Source organism: Rhinoderma darwinii, chromosome 4, assembly GCF_050947455.1.
Source record: "Rhinoderma darwinii isolate aRhiDar2 chromosome 4, aRhiDar2.hap1, whole genome shotgun sequence".
Taxonomy (NCBI): Eukaryota; Metazoa; Chordata; class Amphibia; order Anura; family Rhinodermatidae; genus Rhinoderma; species Rhinoderma darwinii.
The window spans coordinates 190,428,568-190,455,241 of NC_134690.1; the positions used below are offsets into that span (position 1 = coordinate 190,428,568).

At 42.0% G+C, this 26,674-nt stretch overlaps 1 protein-coding gene across 1 annotated transcript in view; it reads right to left on the reverse strand.

The window, feature by feature from the left end:
• Nucleotides 1-26,674, reverse strand: part of LMBRD1 (LMBR1 domain containing 1) — a 205,278-nt gene that overhangs the window by 40,463 nt on the left and 138,141 nt on the right. Inside the window, exons 12-14 of the mRNA XM_075864151.1 lie at nt 19,921-20,025; nt 16,378-16,527; nt 4,011-4,074 (exon numbers count right to left, since the gene is read on the reverse strand). Of these exons, the coding sequence (XP_075720266.1) occupies nt 4,011-4,074; nt 16,378-16,527; nt 19,921-20,025 (319 nt within the window). The remainder of the gene's footprint in view (nt 1-4,010; nt 4,075-16,377; nt 16,528-19,920; nt 20,026-26,674) is intronic.

Genomic DNA, 26,674 nt, shown 5'->3' on the forward strand with positions numbered 1-26,674 from the left:
GGGGTGTAGTGAGCATTTTCACCCCACAGTTCTTTTCCATAAATGATTGCGCTGTGGATGGTGCAAAGTAAAAATTAAACTTTTTCCCTAGATATGCCATTCAGTAGGAAATATGTCGTGCCCAGCTTATGCCACTGGAGACACACCACAAAAATTTATAAAAGGGTTCTCCCAGGTATGGCAATGCCATATATGTGGAAGTAAACTGCTGTTTGGGCACGTAGTAGAGCTCAGAAGGGAAGGAGCACCATTTAGCTTTTGGAGCGTGGATTTTGCTTGGTAGTAGTTTTGTTTGGAGTTTTACTGGTGTTTCAGTTTATAATGTGGGGCATATGTAAGCTGGGCAGAGTACATCAGGGGTATAGTCAGGTGGTATAATAATGGGGTAAACAATAAAATGATCCATAGATGTGTATTACGCTGTGACACAATCCTTTCTGCACAGGCCGGTGTGGCACTGATAAATTGTGTCCTTACTTATCTCCCATTTGGTCCACACTCCGCACCTTTGCAGTTTGAGGAATTTTGCTGGGAAGTGTTGTCCTGGTATAATATGGCCACCCTCTCTTCCAGCAGATATGTTTGGGCCCTCCCCTTCCTGGTTCCCTAATTTTAGTGCCTTGATAATTCGCCTCTTGAAACAGAAGAAATGTTCCCCTCGGGCGGCACAACTGCATATTTTTCTTTCCTGACTTATTGGAGCCTTAAGCTTATTTTATTTTTTCATAGACGTAGTGGTATGATGGCTTTTTATTGTGGGACGAGCTGTAGTTATTATTGGTACCATTTTGGGGTACATGCAACTTTTTGATCACTTGTTATCCTTTTTTTTTGGGAGGCAAGGTAATCAAAAAACAGCAATTCTGCCATAATTTTTTTTAGTTTTCTTTTATACAGCGTTTACCATGCGTAATAAATTACATGTTACCTTCATTCTGCGGGTCAGTACGATTCCGGCGATACCTCATTTATAGAACTTTTTTATGTTTTACAACATTTTGCACAATAAAATTACTTTTGTAAAAATAATTAAATTTTTCTGTCGCCAGGATGTAAGAGCCATAACTTTTTAATTTTTTCGTCGACTGAGCTGTCTGAGGGCCTGTCTTTTGCAAGACGAGTAATAGTTTTTATAGGTACCATTTTTTGATACATGCGACTTTTTGATCACTTTTTTAGGTTGTTTTTTATAGCATCCACTCCGAGGGACAACTAACATAATATTTTTATAGTTCAGGTTTTTACGGACACGGCTATACCAAATATGTATGGTTTTATTATTTTTTGTACAATAATTAATGACTTGATAAAGGGAAATAGGGCGATCGTGTTTTATGTTATTATTTGAAGCTATTTTATTTTTTACAACTTTTATTTTTTTACACTTTTCTTTTGTCCCACTAGGGGACTTGAAGGTCCAACTGTTTGATTGATGTTCTAATAATTTGCACTACCTATGTAGTGCAATGTATTAGAACTGTCAGTTATTCACTGACAGCAAGCCGATCAGGCTTTCCCGATTTGCTACAAACTACTTTGATGCAGCGATCGCATTGGATCGCTGCATCGTAGGGGTTGATGGCAGAAATCGGAGCTAGCTCCGGTTCCTGCCTTTACAGTGGGATATCCGCTGTAACATACAGCGGACACCCACTGCTGATGACGCCGGCGCAGCTTTTGAGCCGGAAGCTGAGCCGGAAGCTGAGCCGGCGCCATCTTGCTGATGGTACCGGAAGCCTTTTAGGCCCCGCCGCCGAGCGGGGCATAGGAGGCTTCTGTTGCTGGCAGACCGGGAGGTAAGTATTAGGTCTCCGATCGCCTTTGTAGCCACCGGCAACCCAGCGATCACGTTGCTGGGGTGCCGGTGGCTAAAAACTCCTCACATGCTGCGATCTCTATTGAACGCAGCATCTGAGGGGTTAATCGGCCGGATCGGATGCTAGCTCCGGTCCTGGCCGATACCTCAGTGTGCCAGCTGTAACATACAGCTGTCACCCGGTGGTGACGGTGCGGGCTCAGCTCCTGAGCCCGCACTATCACCGTGATGTAATGGTACTGCGCTTCGCGGGAAGCCCTTCCCGATTGCGCCGTATATGTACGGCGCATGTCGGGAAGGGGTTAATAACTTTGTAAATATTTTCCTTTTAAAATTTCTTTACATAGGCTGTATTCATACTGGCAGCAGGGCTTTGACTGATCGGTATATAGGTCAACCTTGGACACCATTATACAGTTTATACATAGCTTTAAAGGTGGATTTAAAAAAATGCCATTGTTGGCACAGTGTGTTGTATTCCTCAAAATATACGCAATATGTGTTTTTGTTTTAAATGTACCATTACAGATTATTTTTCCCCCAAACAGTCCTCATGACACCTTTTTGTTTATCTCCTGTTTCAACCAGAAACGTTATACAGAAGTTCTTTAGTAATGGTCGAGCATGCTCAGTTTGTCCTCCTACTCATTACATCGAATCCCCGTTTTTCCCCTGTGAAGGGAAAACCACGCATGCAGTTTCCCTATCTTTAGCAGGGCCGAGCATGGACAGAAAGTACCTCAGTGTCGCTCTGCTTTTGCTCGCATGCCTCCAGTAAGGGCTGTTCAGCACCTCTCCCCCTTTGAATTTAATTATCCCAACCAGGTGTTGGGACTTGGGCTATCTGTATACTTGAGTACTGTAATAATTGCAGAAGAAGGAATGTCAGCTCGTACTGACAGGCTCCTCCTGCTCCTCAACTTGTAAGTACCTTCTCTATGGCAACAGAGAACAGAAGTAGAGGGAACAGTTAGTACGAACTGACACTTCTTCTGCGGCAAGAAGGAGCTGTCAGATGCTCATACCGACAGCTCCACCTGCTCCTGGGCTTTGTAGCTATAGACACTCACAGGTTACAAAGCACAGGAGAAGGGGAAGCAATCTGACAGCTTCTTCTTATTGCAGCAACAGGACTGTCAGCTCATACCAACGGCTCCCCCTGCTTCCGTGCTCTGTAACACGTGTGAGTGTCTTCTTTATGGCTGCAAAGCCCAGGAGCAGGGGGTACCGTCGGTATGAGCGGACATTCCTTTTGCTGCAAGTATTGCAGTACTCTATAACAAGGATAAAAATAGCAAAGTCCCAGGACAGAGAAAATTGGGGGAGACGCGCTGGTGTGTGGGGGGCGCTGGGTGCACAGACTGAAAGCAGAAGCGGTTGCACTGGTGTAAATATAGAAAAAGTAGGACACTATATTTAGGTTTTGCATGCTATTTGCATATCTATATATATATATAGATCTATCACATTTTATAAAGCCAGATGCAAACAATTCTATCAGGAAATACATTTTTGATAAACAGAAAATAACACACGGGGAGGAGAGGGAGGTGCTTGCAGCACAGTGGAGACCGTGTGCTGCTGAGAACTGTAATTTACCAGCAGTCAAGTGATATTAGAAACAGGACCGCTCACTCTGCACTATGAAAAAGACAGTATACACGGGAGAAAGGGAGCTGAATACATACATTGGGAGAACATAGTACGTTTATTTTAGCATGGGGCAGTAAATTTATACAAGGAACTGGGCTTTGTAGAAAAATTACTAATTGTGGAAATACTACTTTAAAGGGTAACTAAACATTCAAACTTCTGACATGTCATAGTGACATTTCATAAGTTTTGATTAGTGGGGGTCCGAGCACTGAGACCCCCACTAATCGATAAAATGAAGCGACAGAAGTGCTCATGTGAGTGCGGAGCTGCTTTGTTTCTGTTCGACTTTTTCCAGAAAGCCGATGTACCGGTGTACGGGCTCATAGACTTTCTATTGAGCCTGTACACCGCTACATCGATTTCTAGAAAAAGCCAAACCAAAAACAAAGTTGAATGAATGGAGGCATGCCCACGGCTCTCTCCTTTCTGTTCTATGTGAGTTACTGAAACAACCGAGCAAGTATGCTTGGCTGCTTCTGTAACTTCCCATAGAAGTGCTATTCAACATATGACAAACTAATACTGCAAAACAACTTACCATCAGTGGCATTAGCATCACAGTCTATGGGACCCAAGCTAGACAAGTTTCCTATACTATGACCCTGAAAGACAAATAAACATGAAAAACACTTTACTTGAAAGAAATATACAGAGGTCAACAATTCATATAAACGAGTAAAACATACATTTTTAGATTTTATTTCACCAAAATTGCAGGTAAATAGATATAGGATATTAAATATTCACTATCCAGTCTTAGGCCCCAAGCATAAGTAAGCAAGCAGTTTTCTAAAAAGAGGAGCAACATTTACCTACTAGATCCTGATAACTGGTGTACTGTCATTTACACTCATTTACAGACATACGGATTATTTATTGTAAGCAGGCCTCTTGTGAGTTAAAGCTCCAGGCTCTCAGAATTCGTTGTATTCAGACTGAGAGGCCACTGAGAAGTATAGCAAAAGAAGCCTACAAAGCTTTACCCAATGTTTTTTCACTGAAAACATTCTAAAACAAGAAATATTAAATAAAGTATAAAAACTCTTCGGCCATCAAAATGGATACTTATATTATTAGGCTTAAGGTGGATCGGTCATCAGGCATACATAGGAGAGCATATTGTGGGGACAGGCCCGCTTCTCCTATCAGCCCAAATGGCACAAAAAGATATTGTGCTGTGGCTAATAGCAGCTATCAAAGAATACAGCAGACTCAAGCCTTACTCAAACGAGCGCGTGTCAAATCGGCCATGAAAAACAGAAACCCCAGAACCGGAGTCCCGGAGCAGTGCACGAGTATAGGCTCTATGCCGGAACTCTGGGGAAGCCATTAACATCAATGTCCATATATGGACATGGATGTCAGGGGCAACCCCAAAGCTGGAGTCCTGGGCAGAGCGCTACTAGTAGGCTCTTCCTGGGACTCCAGCTGTGCTCCTGACATCACTGGGACTCCTGCTCTGGGGAAGCCCCTGACATCACTCTCGATGTATGGACAGCGATGTCAGAGGCTTCCCCAGAGTCCCAGAGCAGAGACTATACAAGCGCTCTGCCCGGGACTCCAGCTATGGGGAAGCCCCAGACATCGCTGTCCATATGTAGACAGCGATGTCAGAAGATTCCACAGAGTCCCGGAGCAGAGCCTATATTAGCGCTCTGCCTGGGACTCCGCTCTGGGGAAGACCCTGACACACTGTCCATATATGGACAGCGATGTCAGGGAATTCCACAGAGTCCCGGAGCAGAGCCTGTACTAGCGCTCTGCCCGGGACTCCGCTCTGGGGAAGCCCCAGACATCGTGAGTCCAAACATGTACACCGATGACCGTGAATTCCACAGAGCTCCGGAGCAGAGCCGATACTAGCGCTCTGCCCGGGACTCCGCTCTGGGGAAGAACCTGACACACTGTCCATATATGGACAGCGATGTCAGGGAATTCCAGAGTCTCGGAGCAGAGCCCATACTAGCGCTCTGCCCGGGACTCCGCTCTGGGGAAGACCCTGACACACTGTCCATATATGGACAGTGATGTCAGGGAATTCCACAGAGTCCCGGAGCAGAGCCTATACTAGCGGCTCAGTGTCCCGCGGGCCGCAGATTACAGCCCTAGGGGCCGCGTGCTTAAGACACCTGGTCTAAGGGTATAGCGAGCATGTTGACCCCACAGGTGTTTTGCAGAAATGAGTGAGCAGTGGATGTTGCAGAGTGAAAATGGCAATACTTCCATAGATATGCTATGTTGTGCCCAGCTTGTGCCACTGTAAAAAGACAAGCTAATTATTATGCGGTGTTACCTGGTTTTAGAACACCCTATATGTGGCCCTAATATTTTGCCTGGACATAGGACTCAGGAGTGAAAGAGCACCATGAACATTTGAGGCCTAATTTGGTGATTTACACTGGATTGGCCCACAATTGCCGGGGCTCTGAGGTCAAATAGTAAAAGAAACGCTAAGAAGTGACCCCATTTTAAAAGCTACACTTCTCAATGCATTTATCAAGGGGTGTAGTGAGAATATGGACCAAACAGGCGGTTTCCAGAAATGAATGCAAAGAGGATGGTGCAATGTGAAAATTGCAATTTTCCCACAGATATGCCATTTCAGTGCTGTTGCGCCCAGCTTGTCCCACTGGAAACACAATAAATTGCTAAGATTTTCCCGGGTATGGCAATGACATATGTGGACGTAAATGACTGATTGGGCATACTGTAGGGCTCAGAAGGAAGGGAGCGCCATATGGCGTTTGGAGAGCGGATTCGCTTAGTAGTAGTTCTTTGGAGGAGTTCTACTGGTATTTTAATTTACAATGTACAGGCATATGTATGCTGCGTGGAGTCTATCAGCGCATAATTAAAAAAAAAAAAAAAAAAGGTGGAAATAAATGAAATTATTTATCCATAGATGTGTGGTATGCTTTGAAGCAATCCTTTATGCACAGGCCAGGATTTTTGGGGCAGGTGTTGCATTTACAGATGACGTAAATTCTTATCATCCTTTTGCAAAAATCCTCAACTTTACAGTTTGAGGAACTTCACTGGAAACTGTTACCCTGGTACATCTTCGCTTCCAGCAGATGCGCTTAGGCCCTCCCCATACCAGTTCCCAAATATTATGGCCTTGATAACCACCTCCTGAAACAGAAGGAATATTCCCCCCCTGGCCTGCACATTGGGATATGTTTTCATACCTGTCTTATGAGAGCCATAATTTTTTATTTTACGTCAAAAGAGCTGTGTAAGGGCTGTTTTTTTTTGTGGGAGGAGCTGTAGTTTTTGATGTACCATTTCATGGTACATGCGACTGATCACTTTATTTATTTTTTGGTAGGAAAGTTGATTAAAAATGGGAATTCCTGCATAGATTTTTTTTTGGTATAAATGATATGTTAACTTTACTCTGCATGTCAGTACGATTACGGCGATACCAAATTGATATAGTATTTTTTTTATGTTTTACTAATTTTACACAATCAAATACTCTATAAAAAAAACAACAGTTTTTTTTTTTTTATAAGTTGTCATTCTGAGAGCCATAACTTTCCGCCAAGGTGGCTGTGTAGAGCTACGTTCATATACGACAGTGGGAAAAAAAATGGCCCTTAAAAACTGAACAGCTGTCAGTTTTTCATGGCCATTTTGCATCAGTGTGTCTTGAAATTTTCATCCATTTCCAGTCCGTCTGTCATCCATTTGCAATACATTTTTCATGGGCGTTAAAAAAGGATGTGTTTAATTTGTCAGGGTTTTTTTTTGTCCCAACCCCCTGAAAACACCACAGTGCCCATGTAGATAGTGCTGCAATGTCCCTGTAGATGGTGCCACAGTGTGCACTGTAGATAATGCCCACATAGGGCCAGTGCCCACATATAAATTGACATAGTACCCACATAGTGCCACAGTGCCCACATATAAAGTGCCTATGCCAACATAGTGACAGTGCCCACATATAAAGTGACAGACCTTTAGATAGCACCCTCCAGTAGATAGCATCAACCCCCCTGTAGATAGCACCCCCCATAGATAGCACCCCCCCTTGTAAATAGCACCACCACCAAGGGCTTTCCCAAGACAGGAGTCCCCGGCCAGAGATCTTGCGTTGCTCTGGCCGGGGACTCCATTGTTGAAAGCCCGCCATCACTGTCCAGGGCTTCCCCGGGCTCAATGCTAAAAGTTGCGCTGTGTCCAGGGAGTCCTCGGCCAGGATCAGTTTTTACTTTTGAAAACGGCCAAAAATGTCCTATTTTTTGACGGCCAGTATGCACGGGCCGTTAAAAAAAAAAAACGGCCGTGTGAATACACCCATAGAACTTAATTGTTTTTCACTGTTGTGTGGTCAGTTTTACACTTACAGGCAGCCTATTAGGCGCTGCCTTTTACAGAACCTGAAAAGCTTCAATCCATCAGCCAGGACTCGACTTGTGGGTCGACTTACCAACCCTCTCAACCACATCACTTCGATCTCCTTGGTTGTCTGCAGCTGTATATGGCTACAGAGTTCACTCACTACTGTCCTTATGGACCAGATGTTAGCCTCCCATAACATCCAGAGACTTAATTCCCCAATTAAAAGGACTAAATAGTTTAGATATTAATCGTAGCCTGCAGGCAGACATTCTCTGTTTGCAGGACTTATTATTCCACTACCTTTTCACCTAATTTCCTACACTCCTCACATCCCCAATTTTAATACTGCTAATGCTTCTGGCAAAACTAGATGGGTAGCTAATTGTTTCAACGATCCACCCCATTTCTCCTCCAGTCCTCCACAATCGAAAACCAAGTTCCGATATCTTATTCTGGTGTGTACAGTTCCAAGATAAATTGGTGACCATTGTCTCCTATTATGCTTCCAACACAGGGCAACTTCAATTTTTCACCTTTCTAATCACTCATCAACTCAATACAGTGGGTAACCGACCTCCTGTGTGGAGATTCAAACTGTGATCGACCGCAGGTTAGGTAAAACCTCCAGTCAGACTGTGCCAAATCATACTCATTTCCCTGGATCCTTCTCGTCCGGGTTCTGTTCATTAATGCTCTTATCATGGGTGGACACCTGGCGAGAGGTCCATCCTTTTTATAAAAGGCATTACGCATGATTCTGTACCTCATTAACTCTATAAACGTATTGGTCAGATTTTTGTCCAACTCCCCTTTTTACCAAATGTGGAATCTACCACCAACCTTTTCAGAGCCTTGATCCAATCACAGCCATTTCTCAGTTACATGTTCTGCACTAATGCGGACACCCATTCATTCTAACTGGTGCATCAACAACTCGCTAATCTCTCACCCTGAAGTGTTCCAGGATCTTGAGGCACATCTCAAAGAATATTTTTAACTCAAGAGCTCTTCAACATTTTCCTTTTGGGAAATGCATAAGGTGGTCCTCAGGGGCCTTTGCAATCAAGAGGCCTTCAGGCAAAATAATAATTCTCCTAAGCAGCGAGAACTTGCATAAGAAGTTTCTTGCCTAAAGGAGGCCCTTAAAAAGGACCCCTTCTAGGCAAACAAGCGGAGATCTAGCAGGGTTCTTGCCTTGGCCAGATCTTCAGCTATGAGACCGGAAAATCCCTTACTTTACTCTCATTAATAAGCCTAACTCACAATAAGCTATGCGGCTCTGGGCCCACTCCACCATGCATCCACCCAATTATGTACAGGACAATGAATATTGACTTCAAATTCCTATTGTGGAGGAATTCCAATGTAATATTGCCCTCTTATATTCGGAGCCCACTTCTCCAGAATCGGAGGCCATTTCTTCCTTTCTCTCCATCTCTCTGGCAGCTATACCATCTTCCAAGCCATAATCACTCTTAAGGTGGATATTGTGGATGAAATAGTGACCTTTGCTATGAACCGCTTCCCAGCAAGTGACATTACTGTTGGTCACAATCAGCTAGGGGGGGGGGGGGCTCACAAGCCCCCCCCCCCACAAACTCAGCCCGCTTCATACTCCGTAGGTCCCAGCCGATACTTTACTGTAATGGCTGGAATTAGAGATAACTTCTATCCCGCCCGTTTAACCACTTAGTTGCCCTGGCCAATAGTAACAACAGAAACTAAGCTATGACTGTGGGAATCCCCCTCTGTCACTCCATCACGCCCCTCGCTACACGATCGTGAGGCACCCATGGTTGTCATGCCAGCCCGGGGGCCTAATGAAGGTCCCCAGGTCTGCCATCTTTCTGCTTCTATTAAAGGGTTATTCCCAAGTTGAATAAAACAATTTTTTTTTAGACATTCTAAGCTGAAATTTAATAAAAAATAATTTGCTGTTAAAAATGTGTAAAAAATTCATTCCCTAACTACCTTTTCTTTTTAAAAAAAACTTGGTAACTCAGCTACTGCTGGTTATCTTTTATAAAAAGGGGCGTGAGTGGCTCGATGTCAATCAAGCCACTCTGCAGTGTACGCGCTCCCGACGTTGCTAGATACTGTAGCTCTAGCAGTATCGGGAGAATGTTCGTCTCAACCAGGCATGGTAAGCCTGGTTGAGACTAGCACACCGTGAATTTCAACAGCACGCAACCCCTCTCTGCAACCCTCTTCAGCCTGTTGTGGCAAGCCACTACTCTCCCTCTAGCTAATCTGCACCCCCCCTTGTAATATGTTTAGTCGCCGCACCGGTCCTGCATCAGCACCCGTTGAACCACAGAAAATATTTTAAAAAAAACTCACCTAAGACGTTCCTACGAAGATCTGAACGGTCCCGTCACTTTCCATCTTACTGCTACTTGGCGCCGCTAGCATTCACAGTAACAATGCATTGTGTCGCAGATAACGTCATCATATCAAGCTCACGTGATTAAGTCATCTGCGCCCACCGCTTTGGTAATGTGAATCAGAGCGGCGCAAAGTAGCAGTAAGAAGAAAAGTGACGGGACCATTCAGATCTTCGTGGGAACGTCTTATGTGAATTTTTATTTTCATTGGAGCGAAGTCACCAAACCTGGGAGCATAGACAACGGACTAACTACTATATGGGGTCATGTATGTATGTATGTATGTATATATGTATGGCCATGTATGATACGGTCAGCTGGGGCCCTGTATGCAAGTCAACTTTGTGGTAGGCTTCTATACATGTTATAGCAGTCAGTATCACACATGGGTCTAAATATAAGCCTACAACATGTTTTATTCACTTTTTTTTTTGTGTTTTTTTTTACAGGTTTGGTCGTTGGACTACATCGGTTTCGAGGACTACTTTGATGACAGCTCTTTCTTTTCTACAATAAAATGGTTAATAAGGGTAGCGTTGGGGGTGCTTTATTTCAATAAAATATTTTATCTATATCTTTATCTTTTCTTTTAAACTTTTATTACTACCCCTTTAGTAATGGCCGCTGTCTGATTGACAATGTCCATTACTAAGGCGGGGCTTAGTGTTATCCGATGCAGAAGCTCACACTAACCCCCATTATTACCCCGGTACCCACCACCACAAGGGGTGCCGGGAGAGCCAGGTACGATCTAGTACCCGACCCTCTGTTGGGATGGTCGGGTACTGGGGCGGCCGAAGGGCTGGTATTATGAGGCTGGAAAGAGCCAAAAACAGTGGCCATTATCACCCATGTAATGCTAGGCTGCTGCTGTGTTCTATCTGGCTGGTTATGAAAAATGGGGCGGACCCCACGTCATTTTTTGGAAATATTTTTTGAAAAAGACATGGGGTTCCACCCAATGTATCATAACCAGCCACATACAACACAGCAGCAGCAGCAGCAACCTAGCATTACAAGGGTGGGAAGTGCCACTGTTTTTTTCTTTTCCCAGTCTGAGAATACCAGCCTGCGGCCGCCCCAATTCCCGACCATCGCTACAGATGGTTGGATACTGGATCATACTCATCCCTTCCCAACAACACTGTTGGCAGTGGGTACCGGGGTAATAATGGGGGTTAGTCTTAGCCTCTGCACCAGCTAACACGAAGTACCGCCTTAGTAATGGACGTCGTCATTCAGTCAGTGTCCATTACTAAAGTGGAAGGAATAAAACTTTCAAGGAAAATACACAGATATAGATACAAAATTGTAATGAAATAAAGCACCCCCAACACAAGAAGAAAGTAGTCATCTAAGTAGTCCTCGAATCCAACGTAGTCCAACAACCGAACCTGTAAAACAAATAGGGCAGCTATGTTGGGCATTATATTGTATGGGGGGGGCATACATACCCCATAGTAACCTTATGTAATGGGGCACAGCAGACAGTAATGTTATACAGTATAAAATTTGTGTCTGCTGTGCACCTGTATGGAAGCCTAACTTATTGTTGGCTTAGATACTTGATATAACAGACAGTGTCAACCATGTACCCTGTATGTAAGCCTACCCCATGTGTTATACATTTTGTATTTGTGTGTGTTTGTGTTTTTAGAACGTTTTGGTTGCTTGACTAAGTTGGATTCGAAGACTACTTTAGGAACGCTGTTTTTTTTTCTAAAGGGAAAGTGTAGTGACTAAATAATTATTTAAAAAAAAACACAGATTTTATACAAATATTTTTTACGTTTTTTGCTGTATTCTGAAAAAAAAAACGTTAAAAAAAGGGATAGCACAAGGAATCATTTCACAAAAGAAAGCTTCAGGCCTAATTTATATATTTTAATCAGGTTACCCTGGACCCATTGTACTACATAGTATAGTCGGTGGACTACTGCTATCATCTACGATTTTTGTTTAAATAAAATGGTTAGCGAGGATTCTGTGATGGATTATTTATTTCAATAATTTTTATTTGGAATATCTATGTTTTTTTTAGACTTTATTAGTGCATGCATAATGACAGTTGTCTTTTTGACGACGTCCATTAGGCTAGCAGTAAACAGCCATTACCCCGGTATCAACCGCCACTACGGTTATCGGGAACAGCCTGGTACGTTACAGTGCTCGATCCAGTGATGGTGGATCACTGGGGCGGCCACAGGCTTGTGTTAATAGCCTGGGAATGGACAAAACCAGTGGCCCTTCCCACCCGTGAAATGCCAGGCTGCTGCTGCTGTGTTGTATCTGGCTGGTTATTAAAAATGTGGGGGAACCCACGTCTATTGTTAAATTTGTTAATTTAAAAAAAACAAAAAATGACGTGGGGTCACCCCCATTTTCATAACCAGCCAGATACAACACAGCAGCAGCCTAGCATTATAAGGGTGGGAAGGTCCACGGTTTTTGGCCCTTTCCAGCCACATACAAGCCTGCGGCCGCCCCAGTGCCCGACCATCACAACAGATGGTCGGGTACTGGATCGTACCAAGCTATTCCCTGGACCTCTGGTGGCCGTGTGTACCGGGTAATAATGGGTGGTTAGTGCTAGCCTCTGCACCGGCTAACACTAAGCCCTGCCTTAATAATGGACGCTGTAATCAGCCAACTGCCATTATCTAAGCACTAATAAAGTTTAAAAAAAAAAACAAATACTATTTTTTATTGAAATAAGAAATCCCTCACAAAACCATCGTTAACCATTTTATTAAAATTTTTGCGAAAACATAGATCTAAGCAGTAGTCCAACGAATCAAAGATGTAGTCCAATCGGTACAGCAAAATCTGCACCAAAATAAAAATAAAATTTTCAATGTGAACAATACCAATACTTATACTCACCTACACATATATGCGCACACACACACACACACACACACACACACACACACACACCGCAGATTTCACCTCACGACTGGTGCCTTGCCCTGCATCTACTGCGCATGCGCCGATATGCGCGTTCATGAGCAAAATGACATCCTCTCCCGAGGACGGAGAGGATATCATTGCACATGCGTGGCCACCGCTAAAGGTAAATAGTGGTGGCTGGACCCTAGACAACGAGCTGCAAACAAAGAGGGACTGACAGCGACTTCAAGCAAGAATATCCCGAAAATGACATTGCTGGGCTAAAGACGGGTAATTACAAAAAATATTTAAATTAGAAGGGTGAGCTTAATAGCTCGATTTTTGTAGATGGGAATATCCCTTTAAGTCCTGCCAGAGTCAAATAAAAAAAAGTTGTGGCTGTCAGAATATGGTGGCACAGAAGAACAAGCAGTTTTTTCTTTGTAAAAGTAGTACATCATTAAAAAAATTATATATAAATTTGGTATTGCCGTAATCGTATTGACCCACAAAATAAAGGGAACAAGTCTTTTTTACCACACTGTAAATGCAGTATGAACTAAACTAAAACAAAAACGGGAGGAGTAGCCGTTTTCCTATTCCACCCCACAATATTTTTTTTTTTTGTTTCCTAGTACATTACATGGTACATTAAATGGTGCCACTAAAAACTAGAAACTCATCAAGCAAAAAACTAGCCCTTATACGCCATCATATGTTGATGGAGAAATAAAATAAATAAATAAATAACAAAAAGTTATGGCTTTTGGAGGTGGGAGGAAAAAAACTAAAATGAAAAACCAAAAAATGGCTGCTGCGGCAAGGGGTTAAACAACTCAAACCCAGCAAAAGACTGGGCCCAGATGGGTTTATCCTGACTTCGTATATAAAAATTCTCCCACATACTGATCTCACACCTGACCTTTTTTAATAAACTGGTGGATGGTAACTGCCTAATTCCAACTACATCACTGGCCTCAAGTGTGATTATCCATAAAACTCCTAAAGACTCATTTAACTAGGCAAACTGCTAGTCAACTTCTCTTATTAACATAGACGTTAAATGTATAGGCAAAATTTGGGCTTCATGTCTGAATCAGGGTTTAGGTGTCTTAATAGGAAAATATCAAGTTGGCTTGGTCTTTTCCAGATGGATCTCTGATAACGTTAGACAGGATGCCCACCTGCTTTATCAGTATAAGGTCCATGGCACTGTAGCTGTGCTTCTTTCACTGGACATTAGAGAGGTCTTTTACACCCTTATCTCTTTGCAGTGCTGGAGTGTTGGGGTTTCCCCCTGAAATTTTTGAGTTGGGCGATATACCATTCTTCCTCCGCCTTCTTGTGCTTTGCGGGTTTCTCATCCCCTCATTGGCCAATCCAAAGAGGTACCTGGCAAGAATGCCCTCTCTTTCTCCTCTACCTAGGATCCTTGGCTATTTCTATCCACTCAAACCACAACATTAGAGGGTATAGAGATTGTATCTGTTTCTCATTAAATTATATCTCTCTTTACTGTCCCGTAACCCAACCAACTGGAAACTGTATCAACCTTTGAGTCGGTCTCTGGTTTAGTGGTTAACCAATCCAAATTCCAAGCTCTCAATGTATAGCTCAAATTTGTCTTCAATCACATGAGTTAATAGGACCACCCTTTTTAGACACAAACCTAAAGGGGGTCTAGAAGTGACACATATGGCCAAATACTATCAGGCAGCACAGATTTTGCAGCTGGTCCTATATAATGCAACTTCTAACCCTCCACTCTGGTTATCCCTGGAGGCCCCAAAGTGCCACCCTCTGACTCTGGATAACCTTTCTATTTGTCATTTCCTAAAGGTGTGGGGTGGGTTAAGTATTCAGCAGTGTTTATCTCCCCCTAGGCCTTATATGTGGTAATCCACTTTTTCCACCTGTGTTGGAAAACCCCTCCCATTTCCGAGCACGGTCCTTGGCAGGCATAACTAAGATCTACCACCTTGTTATGACTGAAATTATTAAACCATTACCTGTTCTATAGGAGCTATACAACCTGCCAGCTGAAACATTTTATCTCATCCTTACTCTCTTCCATCCCCAAATCTCTTATACTTACACCACGTGAGCGAAGATGTAGATCATTCTACAGGTCTCATTTCCACACTTTGCACACATCTGATCCATCCCCCACATCTTTTCAATTCTATATTATCAAATGCGAATCCAACCTGTGGTACACCGTTCGACAGCCAATGGTCCGAAATCTAGATCTCTGCACAAAGGATATTCTTGACACTCATGATAGAAACCAATCTCAAAGATTTACCCAGATGGTACTTCACACCCTCAAGTATTGCCAAGGCTTTGCCTGGCTATTCGCCAATTGTTTTCAGGGCTGCTACACATTTGGTGGACATGTCTGAGAGTTAGGAAGTTCGGGATTATGACTTATTCAATTATATTCCCTCTAACAGGACACAGCATTCTCAAGGACCTCCTCAATAGACACATTTTAGGTATACCAATTTTTTTTATCAAACTATTATTCTTCCAGCTGTAAGCAATAATTTCCTATTTTAAAAAACTCTCTTGATATATGGTGAACAAGAAACACCCCTCTATTCTTTTAGATAGGCAAGAAAAGTTCCAAAATATTTAGTCATGTTGGATCTTTTACATGCAACACTCCACTTAGACCTGATAAACATTACTCTTTAACCACTAGTTCTGCCCTGTCTGATGGACAATCACCTCTCCTCTTTTTAATCTCTTGCTCATCTACCTTCTCGGCCCTCTTGGGTTTCCATTCTTTGCAAACCCATGTTCTTATGTTAAGTCTTCTAACAGTTCTTCACCCACTAATCCTATTTTGGGTTGGAGGCTGCCAATCTCTTTGATTTTATAACAGATATCTACTTCCATGCCTATTTTCAATGGTATCAGATATCTCTGAGCTGTAATGCTCCTATCTTTGTTCCCATGTTTGCAATTTAAAAAAAAAACAATAGTAAAAAAAACAATAAGAAAATATGTTGTGTGGCCATCAATAAAACTTCTACGTTAACTACGAAAACAGCACTAGATGATTACCAGAATGCTTTGACAAGACTACTTTTATTATTTGCATTATTTCAGTATTTGCAAAGAAGAGTGCCCCTTTACAACTGTGGCAGGGGGGTGGTGGACAAAAATTTTGAAGAAAGGATTTATTGTGCAATGCACTGTGTTTTTGTCACAATAGCACTGTAAGTAAATGCTGCTGGAATTACAGACATGTTTATTGCACTCAAACGAAACATCAGATCTTACCTCCAACAGATATTTTTGGCTTCCATACATGACATATTGTGGTGCCAGGCTGTAAATCATGTAGCTAGTGTGAAGGACGATTAACAAGAGAATCATGCAGAGAAAGAGAAGAGCTTGAGGTCTCGTTCGTTCCCTTCTAATCTTGTACAACTGTTAACATGACAAGTATTTCAACAGTGTTAAAAACAGTACATTATTTAACTTTCTCTTGAATTTTTGCCCAAAGCTACAATGACCATGGGTATTTACAATGACCATGAGTGTTACCATATGTGTAAAAACATCTCCCCTTTGTCATTAGACAGAAATTGAGAAGATTACAGCTATTTTTCTTATAGTTTGATAAAAATATGCAGTGTGAAAAATAAATCTCAAAACATTTCCCCAATAAATAATATTCCAAAAACCAAAACGTACAAAAAATTTTTGTTCCATTTCGCTTCTACCATAATGTTGTATGAAGGACATTTCAAAAGTAATTAAGTACCATAAAGTTATTTTTTTATTTTCTTGTATTGCCTGAAGGAATCACTTTTTCCCTTTTGAAGACCTAGCTTTCATGCAATTATGCAGCCTAAAACAAGATATTGTGCTTTTATTAGAATAAAAAAATATATTTTATTGGATTTTTAGAGTTTAAACATTCTAAAAAACTGGCAGTAAAATAAGATTAAAAGTTTTTTTTTACAACCATATGGTAATAATCAGTCATGAAAACCTAAGGAATGCACTTTATTTTTAGCTCACTTTTAGCTTTTAATGGTAAACTTAAACTCTGTAATTAATTTGATACCTTTAGCGAAGGCCATAAATCACATCTGCGTTAGAGTCTCCGTAGCAGATTCAGTCAAATTTTACGAAAAATAGTGCTGCATGCAGTGCTATTTACCCTGTCAAAATAATGGACAACTCGGCGGAACCCGATTAACTCCATTACAAGTCAATGGAGTTTGTAGGGCGTCACTGTATCCGCCGAGTAAGACATGACTGCAGGAGAAGACTACACACAGAATTTGTTTGTAGTACGCTTCCATGAAGCAGAAAACTTGGTACACGTAGATCTGCTTTACCAAAGTGACACAAAAATGACACAAAACATTAGGATATTTTTTGTAAAGTGCCTTCCTTTTTTATTTGTTATACACTAGTGCAATAACAAAATGGTTGCAAACGTGCAGATAGCTCTTAAGGTCAAGAGATTTTTTGTTTGTTAATTGTACCCCTTTGCATTCTAGCAGTCACAACTGGTTTATATTTGTTTTGACAAAGCTGTGTGAGGTCTTATTGTTTGCAAGACAAGTTTTAGCTCTATCGTTACTAATGTATGAAATTATTTGTGTTTTTGTTTGTGCTGTTCACTGCGCTTGTGACCTATATCTAAGAAGCTTTATTATTCAAAGGTGTTATTTGTATTTTAACCCCTTCCCGACATTTGACATATCCATACGGCAAAGTCGGGTAGGGGGAAGTATGGAGCGGGCTCACGCAGTGAGCTCGCTCCATACAATGCCAGTGTCAGCTGTATGTTACAGCCGACACTTCAGAGTAACTAGCGGCATTGCGCGATCCCGCTAGTTTAACTCGTTAAATGCTGCGGTCAATACCGACCGCAGCATTTAAATAGTCAGAAAGAGGGGGCGACCCCCTCTAACAGCTCATTGCCCACCGCAACGCAATCGTGGGGGGCGATGGTTGCTATGGCTTAATGAACGCCCCCAGGTCCGCCATCTTTGTGCACCTATTAAGGCTTGCCTCCGGCAGGGCTTATTAGGTGCCTGTCAGAATCACGATATTCTGCAATACATTAGTATTGCAGTAGATCGTGCAAGCGATCTAAAGATCGCTGTTTGAAGTCCCCTAGGGGGACCAATAAAAAAAAAGTAAAAATGAGTTAAAGTTTTTTTTTTGTGTAAAAAAAAAAAAAATTTAAATTGAAAGTTAAAAAAAAAAAAACCTTTTCCCCCTAGAGCATAGTAAAAAAATAAATAAACATAATTGGTATCGCCGCGTCCGTAATAGTCTGAACTATCACAATATATCATTATTTAACCAGCACGGTGAACGCCGTAAAAAAAAAAAAAAATTGTAAACGCCAGAATGTCTATTTTTGGTCACCTAATCTCCCACAAAAAATTAAATAAAAAGTGATCAAACCATTGTATGCACACCAAAATGGTATTAAAAACTACAACTTATCCCGCAAAAAATAAGCCTTTATACCACTTAATCGACAGAAAAAAACAAAAAACTTATGGCTCTCGGAATTTGGCGATGCAATATAAATTTTCTTTTTTACACTTAGGTTTTTACATGTAAAAGTAGTAAAATATAGAAAAAACTATATATATTTGGTATCGCCATAATCGTATTGACCCACAGAATAAAGTTAACATGTTGTTTTAATTGCACAGTGAATTCCGTAAAAATGGCGCGCAAAAAATCATGGAGGAATAGTTTTTTTTCATTTTCTACCCCACAAATAATTTTCCCGTTTCCTAGTACATCATACGTCAAAATAGATGGTGCTACGAAAAACTACAACTCGTCCCGCAAAAATCAAGCCCTCAAAGTACTATATAGACGGAAAAATAAAGACGTTATGGCTTCTGGAATGTGGGGAGGAAAAAACTAAAATGAAAATCTGAAAGTTGTTTACGACGGGAAGGGGTTAAACAATACTTTTTATTTGCAAAATACTGCTGTAAGCTGATATGCAGGGACATTAGCTTATAACTAGGCAAGATGGTTAAATGGGGCCCAGCTGCAATAAACAGTCACTGGAAAAACAGTACTTTAACCTCATATAAGGCATTGTTCACATCTGCGTTGGAGGCTCCGTTAGGTAGAAATTACCGGAGAAAATAGCGCAACCATTGCCCCCATTATTCCCTTGTTCTGCTCCTCTGACGGAGCAGAACAACTGAACACACCGATGCAGGTGTGAACGAAGCCTTACTTTGGTAAGTATCCAGGGCTGCTGATCTATATAAAGAAAATGTTTCCTTTATGGTACCAAAAGGTGACTCCCGCAACCCCCACGGTTTATACCATGGTGTACCTGTAGTGTTTTAAGGGTTAAAGGGGTTGTCTTATGACATACCTTTAAGGCATATCCACAGGATACACCATAAATATTTGATAGCTGCGGGCTCCACCTCTGGGACTGAAACTTATCCTAAGAATGGGGGTGTACCGTCCCGCTTGTCCATTCGCTTCTATAGGAGTTACAGGAACAGCGTAACTCAATGAGCTCGGCTGTTTACGGAATTCATGGTCACCTCTGTATCGAGTTTTCACCAGAATACTAAGTCCAGCAGCCGGGACGGAATTGGGGGTCCCAGTTCTGGTGGGAGGTGGAACTCACATATATCAGACATTTATGGCATATCTTGTGGACATGCCATAAATGTTGCATGAGACAACAACTTTAAACGGTAAAAATAATGTCACTCTGATCACTACTGTCACTGCAGCTATGTCTGACTGGGGTAATTGGCACTGGGTTCATAAATTCTCCCATCCACCCGGATAAAAATCACCTACCTGTATCCAGAAGAACCATATACCCATATTTCTAATGCCGGCCATTGAAGTAAAGAAAAAATACATTATAATAACGGTAATCAGGATATAATCAAGAGGGAAAACCTAAAAGAGAAACAAAGAAACAACCCAAATTAAATAAAATGTGCATTAAGCATCTTGAAATACATATTAATATATTTACATCTAATAGAAGACGTTAGAAAAATTAGAGCAATTACAATCAGATGTAAACATTTCCCTCCCGTTGAGATTCATATTCTTGTACATAGGGCGCAGTAAAGATATTCAACCTAAAGTAAACTTCAACATTTTAACACCTTGTAGTTATGAGAGCCAATATTTTGTGCGGATTCATTTCCTAATATATATCTTTACAGTGGTTGGAGCTCCATCATTCTAATACGGAGGTCCGAATCCCCAACATAGCCTTACAATTAAATAATATAATTATTTCATCACTAGGAGGAGCTTAGGAGCATACTGTGTTATTATTGAGAACAATGTACAGGTCCTTCTCAATGAATTAGAATATCATCAAAAAGTTAATTTATTTCAGTAATTCAATTTACAAAGTGAAACTCATTACACACAGAGTGATCTATTCCCAGTATTTTTTTTCTTTTAATGTTGAAGATTATTGCGAACAGTTAATGAAAACCCAAAATTTAGTGTCTCAGAAAATTTGAATATTGGGTAAAAGTTGAAGATTGTAGACTCATGGTGTCACACTCCAATCAGCTAATCAACACAAAACACCTGCAAAGGTTTCCTAAGCCTTTAAAGGAACAGTGTTACCACCAAAAAAATTGTAATATGTTAAAGATGTTAGTGCTTTATTAAAAACGTTTGGATTAATTTGTGTGTTTGTGTGTTACTTTTTCTTATTTTTACACTATTTCTTCCCTATGGGGGCTGCCATTTTTTTTTCCATTTCTGTATGTGTCGATTAACGACACATACAGACATGGAATACGGCAGCTCCAGTCCCATAGGGACTGCGAACGGGGCCCGTTCCATCCACTTCTGTGTACGCCGTCTGTGTGGGAACGGCGCATGCGCCGCTCCCACACAGTCCAATTTGAAATGCGCACCGTCCGGCGCCATTTTCCTGTGGACCGGAAGTCGCGGCCGGACAGTAAGATTACTACTTCCGGTCGCGGCTTCCGGACTTGTGCACTTGGACCAGCGGCAGCAGACGGAGCGGACGGGCCGGAGGGAGCTGCGACGGCAGGAGCAGGTAAGAGATTTCTATGTATGTTCGTGTTTGTGTGTGTTTACTACTGTATGTAAACCTACTACACTGTGTGTTAGCTCAAAAAATGGCGACACACAGTGTAGGAGGTTAGACCGTTCAATCCCCTCGTTTATCCCGGCACTAGCCAGGATAAACGAGGGGGGGATGCTGAGAGCTCACTAGAGCGAGGGCTTTTTACCCAATTTTGCAGCATAAAGCAATGTGGTTGCTTTACCACATGCAATGCTGCAATTTTGGGAATGGCTCCATCTAGTGACCAGCAATGGGAAATATTATAAATTAGAATCCAATTGAATACAATTTATAATATTTCCTGACTCGTGGAAAAAAAAAAAAATTAGAACAATGTTTAATCACCTATACACGAATTGTTTAACTAAAAAAAAAAAAAATCATGTTTTGCTGGCAACACATTCCCTTTAAATGGTCCAACAGTCTGGTTCAGTAGGCTACACAGTCATGGGGAAGACTGCCGACTTGACAGTTGTCCAGAAAACAGATCTTGACGCCCTCCACAAGGAGGGTAAGCAGCAAAAGGACATTGATAAAGAAGCAGGCTGTTCACAGAGTGCTGTATCCAAGCATGTTAATGTAAAATTGAGAGGAAGGAAAAAGTGTGGTAGAAAAAGATGCACAAGCAACAGGGAAAACCGCAGCCTTGAAAGGATTGTCAAGAAAAGGCCATTCAAGTTTCTGGGGGAGATTCACAAGGAGTGGACTGCGGCTGGAGTCAGTGCATCAAGAGCCACTACACACAGACATATCCAGGACAAAAGCTACAAACAGTCACATTCCTTGTGTCAAGCCACTCATGACCCGTCAGACAACGTCAGAAGGGTCTTACATGGGCTAAGGAGAAAAAGGACTGGTCTGTTGCTCAGTGGTCCAAAGTCCAGTTTTTAGATGAAAGTAAACTTTTGCATTTCATTTGGAAATCAAGGTCTCACAGTCTAGAGGAAGAGTGGAGAGGCATCAATCCAAGTTGCTTGTGGTCCAGTATGAAGTTTCCACAGTCAGTGATGGTTTGGGGAGCCATGTCATCTGCTGGTGTTGGTCCACTGTGATATATCAAGTCCAGAGTCAACGCAGCCATCGACCAGGCATTTTTAGAGCACTTCATGCTTCCCTCTCCTCTGCTGACAAGCTTTATGGAAATGCGGATTTCATTTTCCAGCAGAACTTGGCACCTGCCCACACTGCCAAAAGTACCAATACCGGTTTTAATAACCACAGTATCACTGTGCTTGATTGGCCACCAAACTCGCCTGACCTAAACCCCATAGAGAATATATGGGGTATTGTCAAGAGGAAGATGAGACACCAGACCCAGCAATGCAGACGAGCTGTAGGCCTCCATCAAAGCAACCTGGGCTTACATAACACCTCAGCAGTGTCACAGGCTAATCGCCTCCATGTCACGCTGCATTGATGGAGTAATTCATGCAAAAGGAGCCCCGACCAAGTATTGAGTGCATATACTGTACATACATTTCAGTAAGCCTACATTGTATGGTTTTAAAACTCATTTTTGAAATTGGGCTTATATAATATTCTAATTTTCTGAGAGACTAAATTTTGAGTTCATTAACTGTTAGCCATAATCTTCAACATTGAAAGAAAAAAAATGCTAGAAATAGATCACTCTGTGTGTAATGAATCTATATAATATATGCGTTTCACTTTTTGTATTGAATTACTGAAACAAATTAACTTATTGATAATATTCTAATTCATTAAGAAGGACCTGTATAAAACAGTTTGCAGTAAACTTCTAAAATCCCATTAGTGATTGGGGAATTTTATCATTCAACTCTATTTATTTGCAGGAAATTTGGAGTTCTGTAAAACAAAATCAGTGTTCCAACCAGAAAACATGTATTCAGAAATAAATCAACACTGAACTTTGGACCTATTGAGATAAAACTAAATGAGTTCAAAAGGTGGGTATTCACATTATGCAAGCTAGAGAATGGACATTTTTACTAATGAGATACACTATAATCTCATGTCTATGGAACCTGCCAGGTTATAACATGAGCATAACTTCATTCCTCCAAGAGAGCAGCTGTACCAGAGATGTCTGGCAGCCGCTTATCCCCGTCCCTTCATAAAAAAAAACATGCGTGTTCAGTCCATCTGAGCATGTATTTTTATGAGGGAGTGGTACAGTATGGATATCTCAAATAGAGTGTTCGGACTACAGTTATCCCATGGCAATGGCCAGGTTTAGTTTGTTTCAAATGAATGGCAGGAAAAAAAGTGACTACCGCTTTTCAGAGCAAGCATAACGCTTCGCAAATCTCTTCTCCCACTTACTATGTCAGAAAATACAGATAACATTCTTTTTCTGGTACAAACAACATGTATAGGAAAAAAGGAAAAAAGGCTTGGGGTAGTGCATCATGTAATTTAAAATATTGAATAAAAACAACAAGATTTTTCATCTTACAGAAAATCAATTTCTCGTTGAGTCTATTAAGGGACAAAGCACCATGGATATAGGCCGCTGCTACTAAGAGGCAACACTAGGTAGGAAAGAGTCCTGGCTCCACCCAGATAGGGCAATATGCCTCCCACAGTCCCAGAAGAGAACAACCAATCAGTAAGAAAAACAGGCCCCAAACTTGGAACAAACAAACAGGGCAGGATCTTTGTCCCCCAATGAATTCAATGAGAAATACACTTCTCAACATTGAAATTGCAACACCAAGAAGTGCTAGCCCTAAGGTTATGCAAATTGAGGAAGTGGCAGGTGTCACCAAGATCTGCAAATGATTAAATTTTTTAAGCACATAGCCTCAATCTGTGGCATGTAGGAGGCGCATAAAAGCCAGATTGAAAGCAACGTTTTTTGGCCACATGAAACCTCAAAAATCGAATCAACTAGTGTGGGACGATTGTGCGTTTCCTCCTGTTCGTCGACATTCCTGTTATGTCGCAACCTAAAAGGGACAAAATCCTTCAACTGACAGAACTTGCTTTATGTCTCCAGCAGAAAGCCTAGGCCAAGATTTCAGCACTGTTCAACATTGTGTGCCAGAGGTTGAAAAACTAGAAAAAACTGGAATGAAAGCAAGAGGTGTGCGGAGGTGAACCACTGCACTAACAGATTGTCTGATTGGAAGAATGGCTCGTAGTAATACATTCTGTACTAAGTAAAATTGGACGTCACATCCCAAGTCTGGTGCGGCAACCAGTGTGGACACAAACCATTAGAAGGCGTATGCAGGACATCGGACTACGAGCCAGATGTTCAGCTTCAGGTGTTCCATTGACCACATGCCACCACACTCAAAGGCTATCATAGTGCACAGCGGGTGAGTCCTGCTTTTGTCTTGGACGCAATCATAGCTGGAGATTGGTCTAGAGACCACGTGGGCAACACCATTAATAGAGGTCTTCACAAGAGAACTTCATACTGGTCCTACTCCCGGGATTATGGTGTGGCATAATATACGGTGGCTGTATCCCCTAGTCTTCATTTCAGGTACACTAACAACTGTTTGGAGAAATGGCCATACCACTGGTTCACTAACAAAGTGTCCCAGAAGCTGTTTTTCCACAGGACAACACCAGGCCACATGTTGCTCGTGCTACTGTGAGCAGCCTGCGTGGCCTAATCGTGCTACCATTGCCTGCAGAGTCTCCGGACTTGTTTCCCATCTGGGACGTCATTGGTCGGCAATTACAAAAGGGAGCTGTAAGCAGTCAATTTCGATGATTTGCGTGCCCAAGTGCATTTAGGGTGGCAAAACTTTAGTCAGACAACCATTAATAACCTCATTGATCGCATGTCAAGGCACGTAAGTGCATATATTTCTGCGCGTGGCGCACATACTCGATACTGAATAAATCAAGATATTTGGAATATTTTGATTCCATTTTTTTATCATTTGCATAATATGTCTATCGATCCTGTAATTTCCAAAACTTTTCCTTCTTGGTGTTGAAATATCAATGTTGAGGAGTGCATAGTTTATGTAAGCACAAAAATCTTGTTTTCTCGTTAATATCATTTGGGGACATAGCACCACAGGATGCCCTAAAGCAGTCGCAGAGGGTAGGAATAAAAAAAAAGTTAAATTACAATCATGCACCCGCCTAACACAGACCTGTCTGCAACACTATGCGACCCATACTGGCATCAGTAGAGGCCAAAGAACTTATTTGGTAAAGCTTAGTGAAGGTGTGCACAGTAGCCCAGATAGCCTTGCTGACCTGAGCAACTGAAGCTTGATGTCTGACTGCCCAGGAGACACCAACAGTCCTGGTAGAACGGGCAGTAACCCGAATGGGAGGAACCTTACCCTTGGACCAATCAAAGACAGGGTCCAACATGCAATGGTGGTTTTGGATGCTGCCAAATCCTGACTAGGCCCTTTGAGGAATGAGAAAAAAAAATAAAAAAAGAAAAGAATCGGAAGACCGAATGAATGAGCAGAATAGACTGACTGCTCTTGCCAAATCAAGACAATTTAAAGCCTGCTCGCTTGGATGAAATGGGGAGGGGCAATAAGAAGTGAGAAAAATCTCTCCATTGATACGAAAAGCAGAGACTACCTTCGGTAAGGACAGAACAGCTAACACCACCTTATCTCTATAGATAACCAAAAAGGGGGACTTGCATGACAAGGACAGCAAGTCCGAAACCCGCCTGATGAAGACGACAGCTACCAGAAAAGAAGTCAAAACACAAGATCTCCCAAAGCGTTAGAAAAAAAGACACCTGAAGAGCCACAAGTACCTAAATTAGAATCCCAAGGCTGAATGGGATGTCTGAAAGGTGGGACCGCATAAGCCACCCCTTAAAAAAAAGTTTTCACCCGAGAACGAAAAGCCAAAGTTCTCTGAAAAAGAGTGGCACGTCTGCAAGAAGGCATGTTTGCAAAAAGGTTGATTAGGTCTGCATACCAGGTAGACCGGGGCAGTTTGTTTCCACCAGAAATCGCTGGAACGCCTTCCCTCTTGAGTACTGTGGGCAAGAGTGGAAGTGGAAAGAAGAGATGCAGAAGAGAGAACATTTTCTATGGAATGACCAGCACATCGACTGCAACGGCCTTGGGATTCTGTCCCCTGGTTACATAGGTCAGAACATTGTAGTAGAGACTGGATGCAAAGAGATCCACATTCGGGTAGCCTCACCTCTGGCACAGTTGATGGAATACTTCCGAGTGAAGAAGTCACTCTCCCGGACCTACCCTTTCTTGGCTGAGAAAAATCGACGGCACAATTGTCCACTCCTTGTATGTGGACTGCTGACCGTGCTGGAATATGCGGCTTCATCCACAGTAGGATTTGAGAGGAAACCAGCAGAGTCGGCAGACTCCTGGTGCTGCCCTGGTGACACAGATAAGCAACTGCCGCAGAGTTTTCGGTCTGGATCCTGACCGTCCAACCCTGAAGAAGAAGAATCAAATAGGAGAGAGGTAAATTCCCCTCGTTTCCAAAAAGTTGATCTGTAAAGACGTTCACTCCTGCGACCAAGTGCCCTGTACC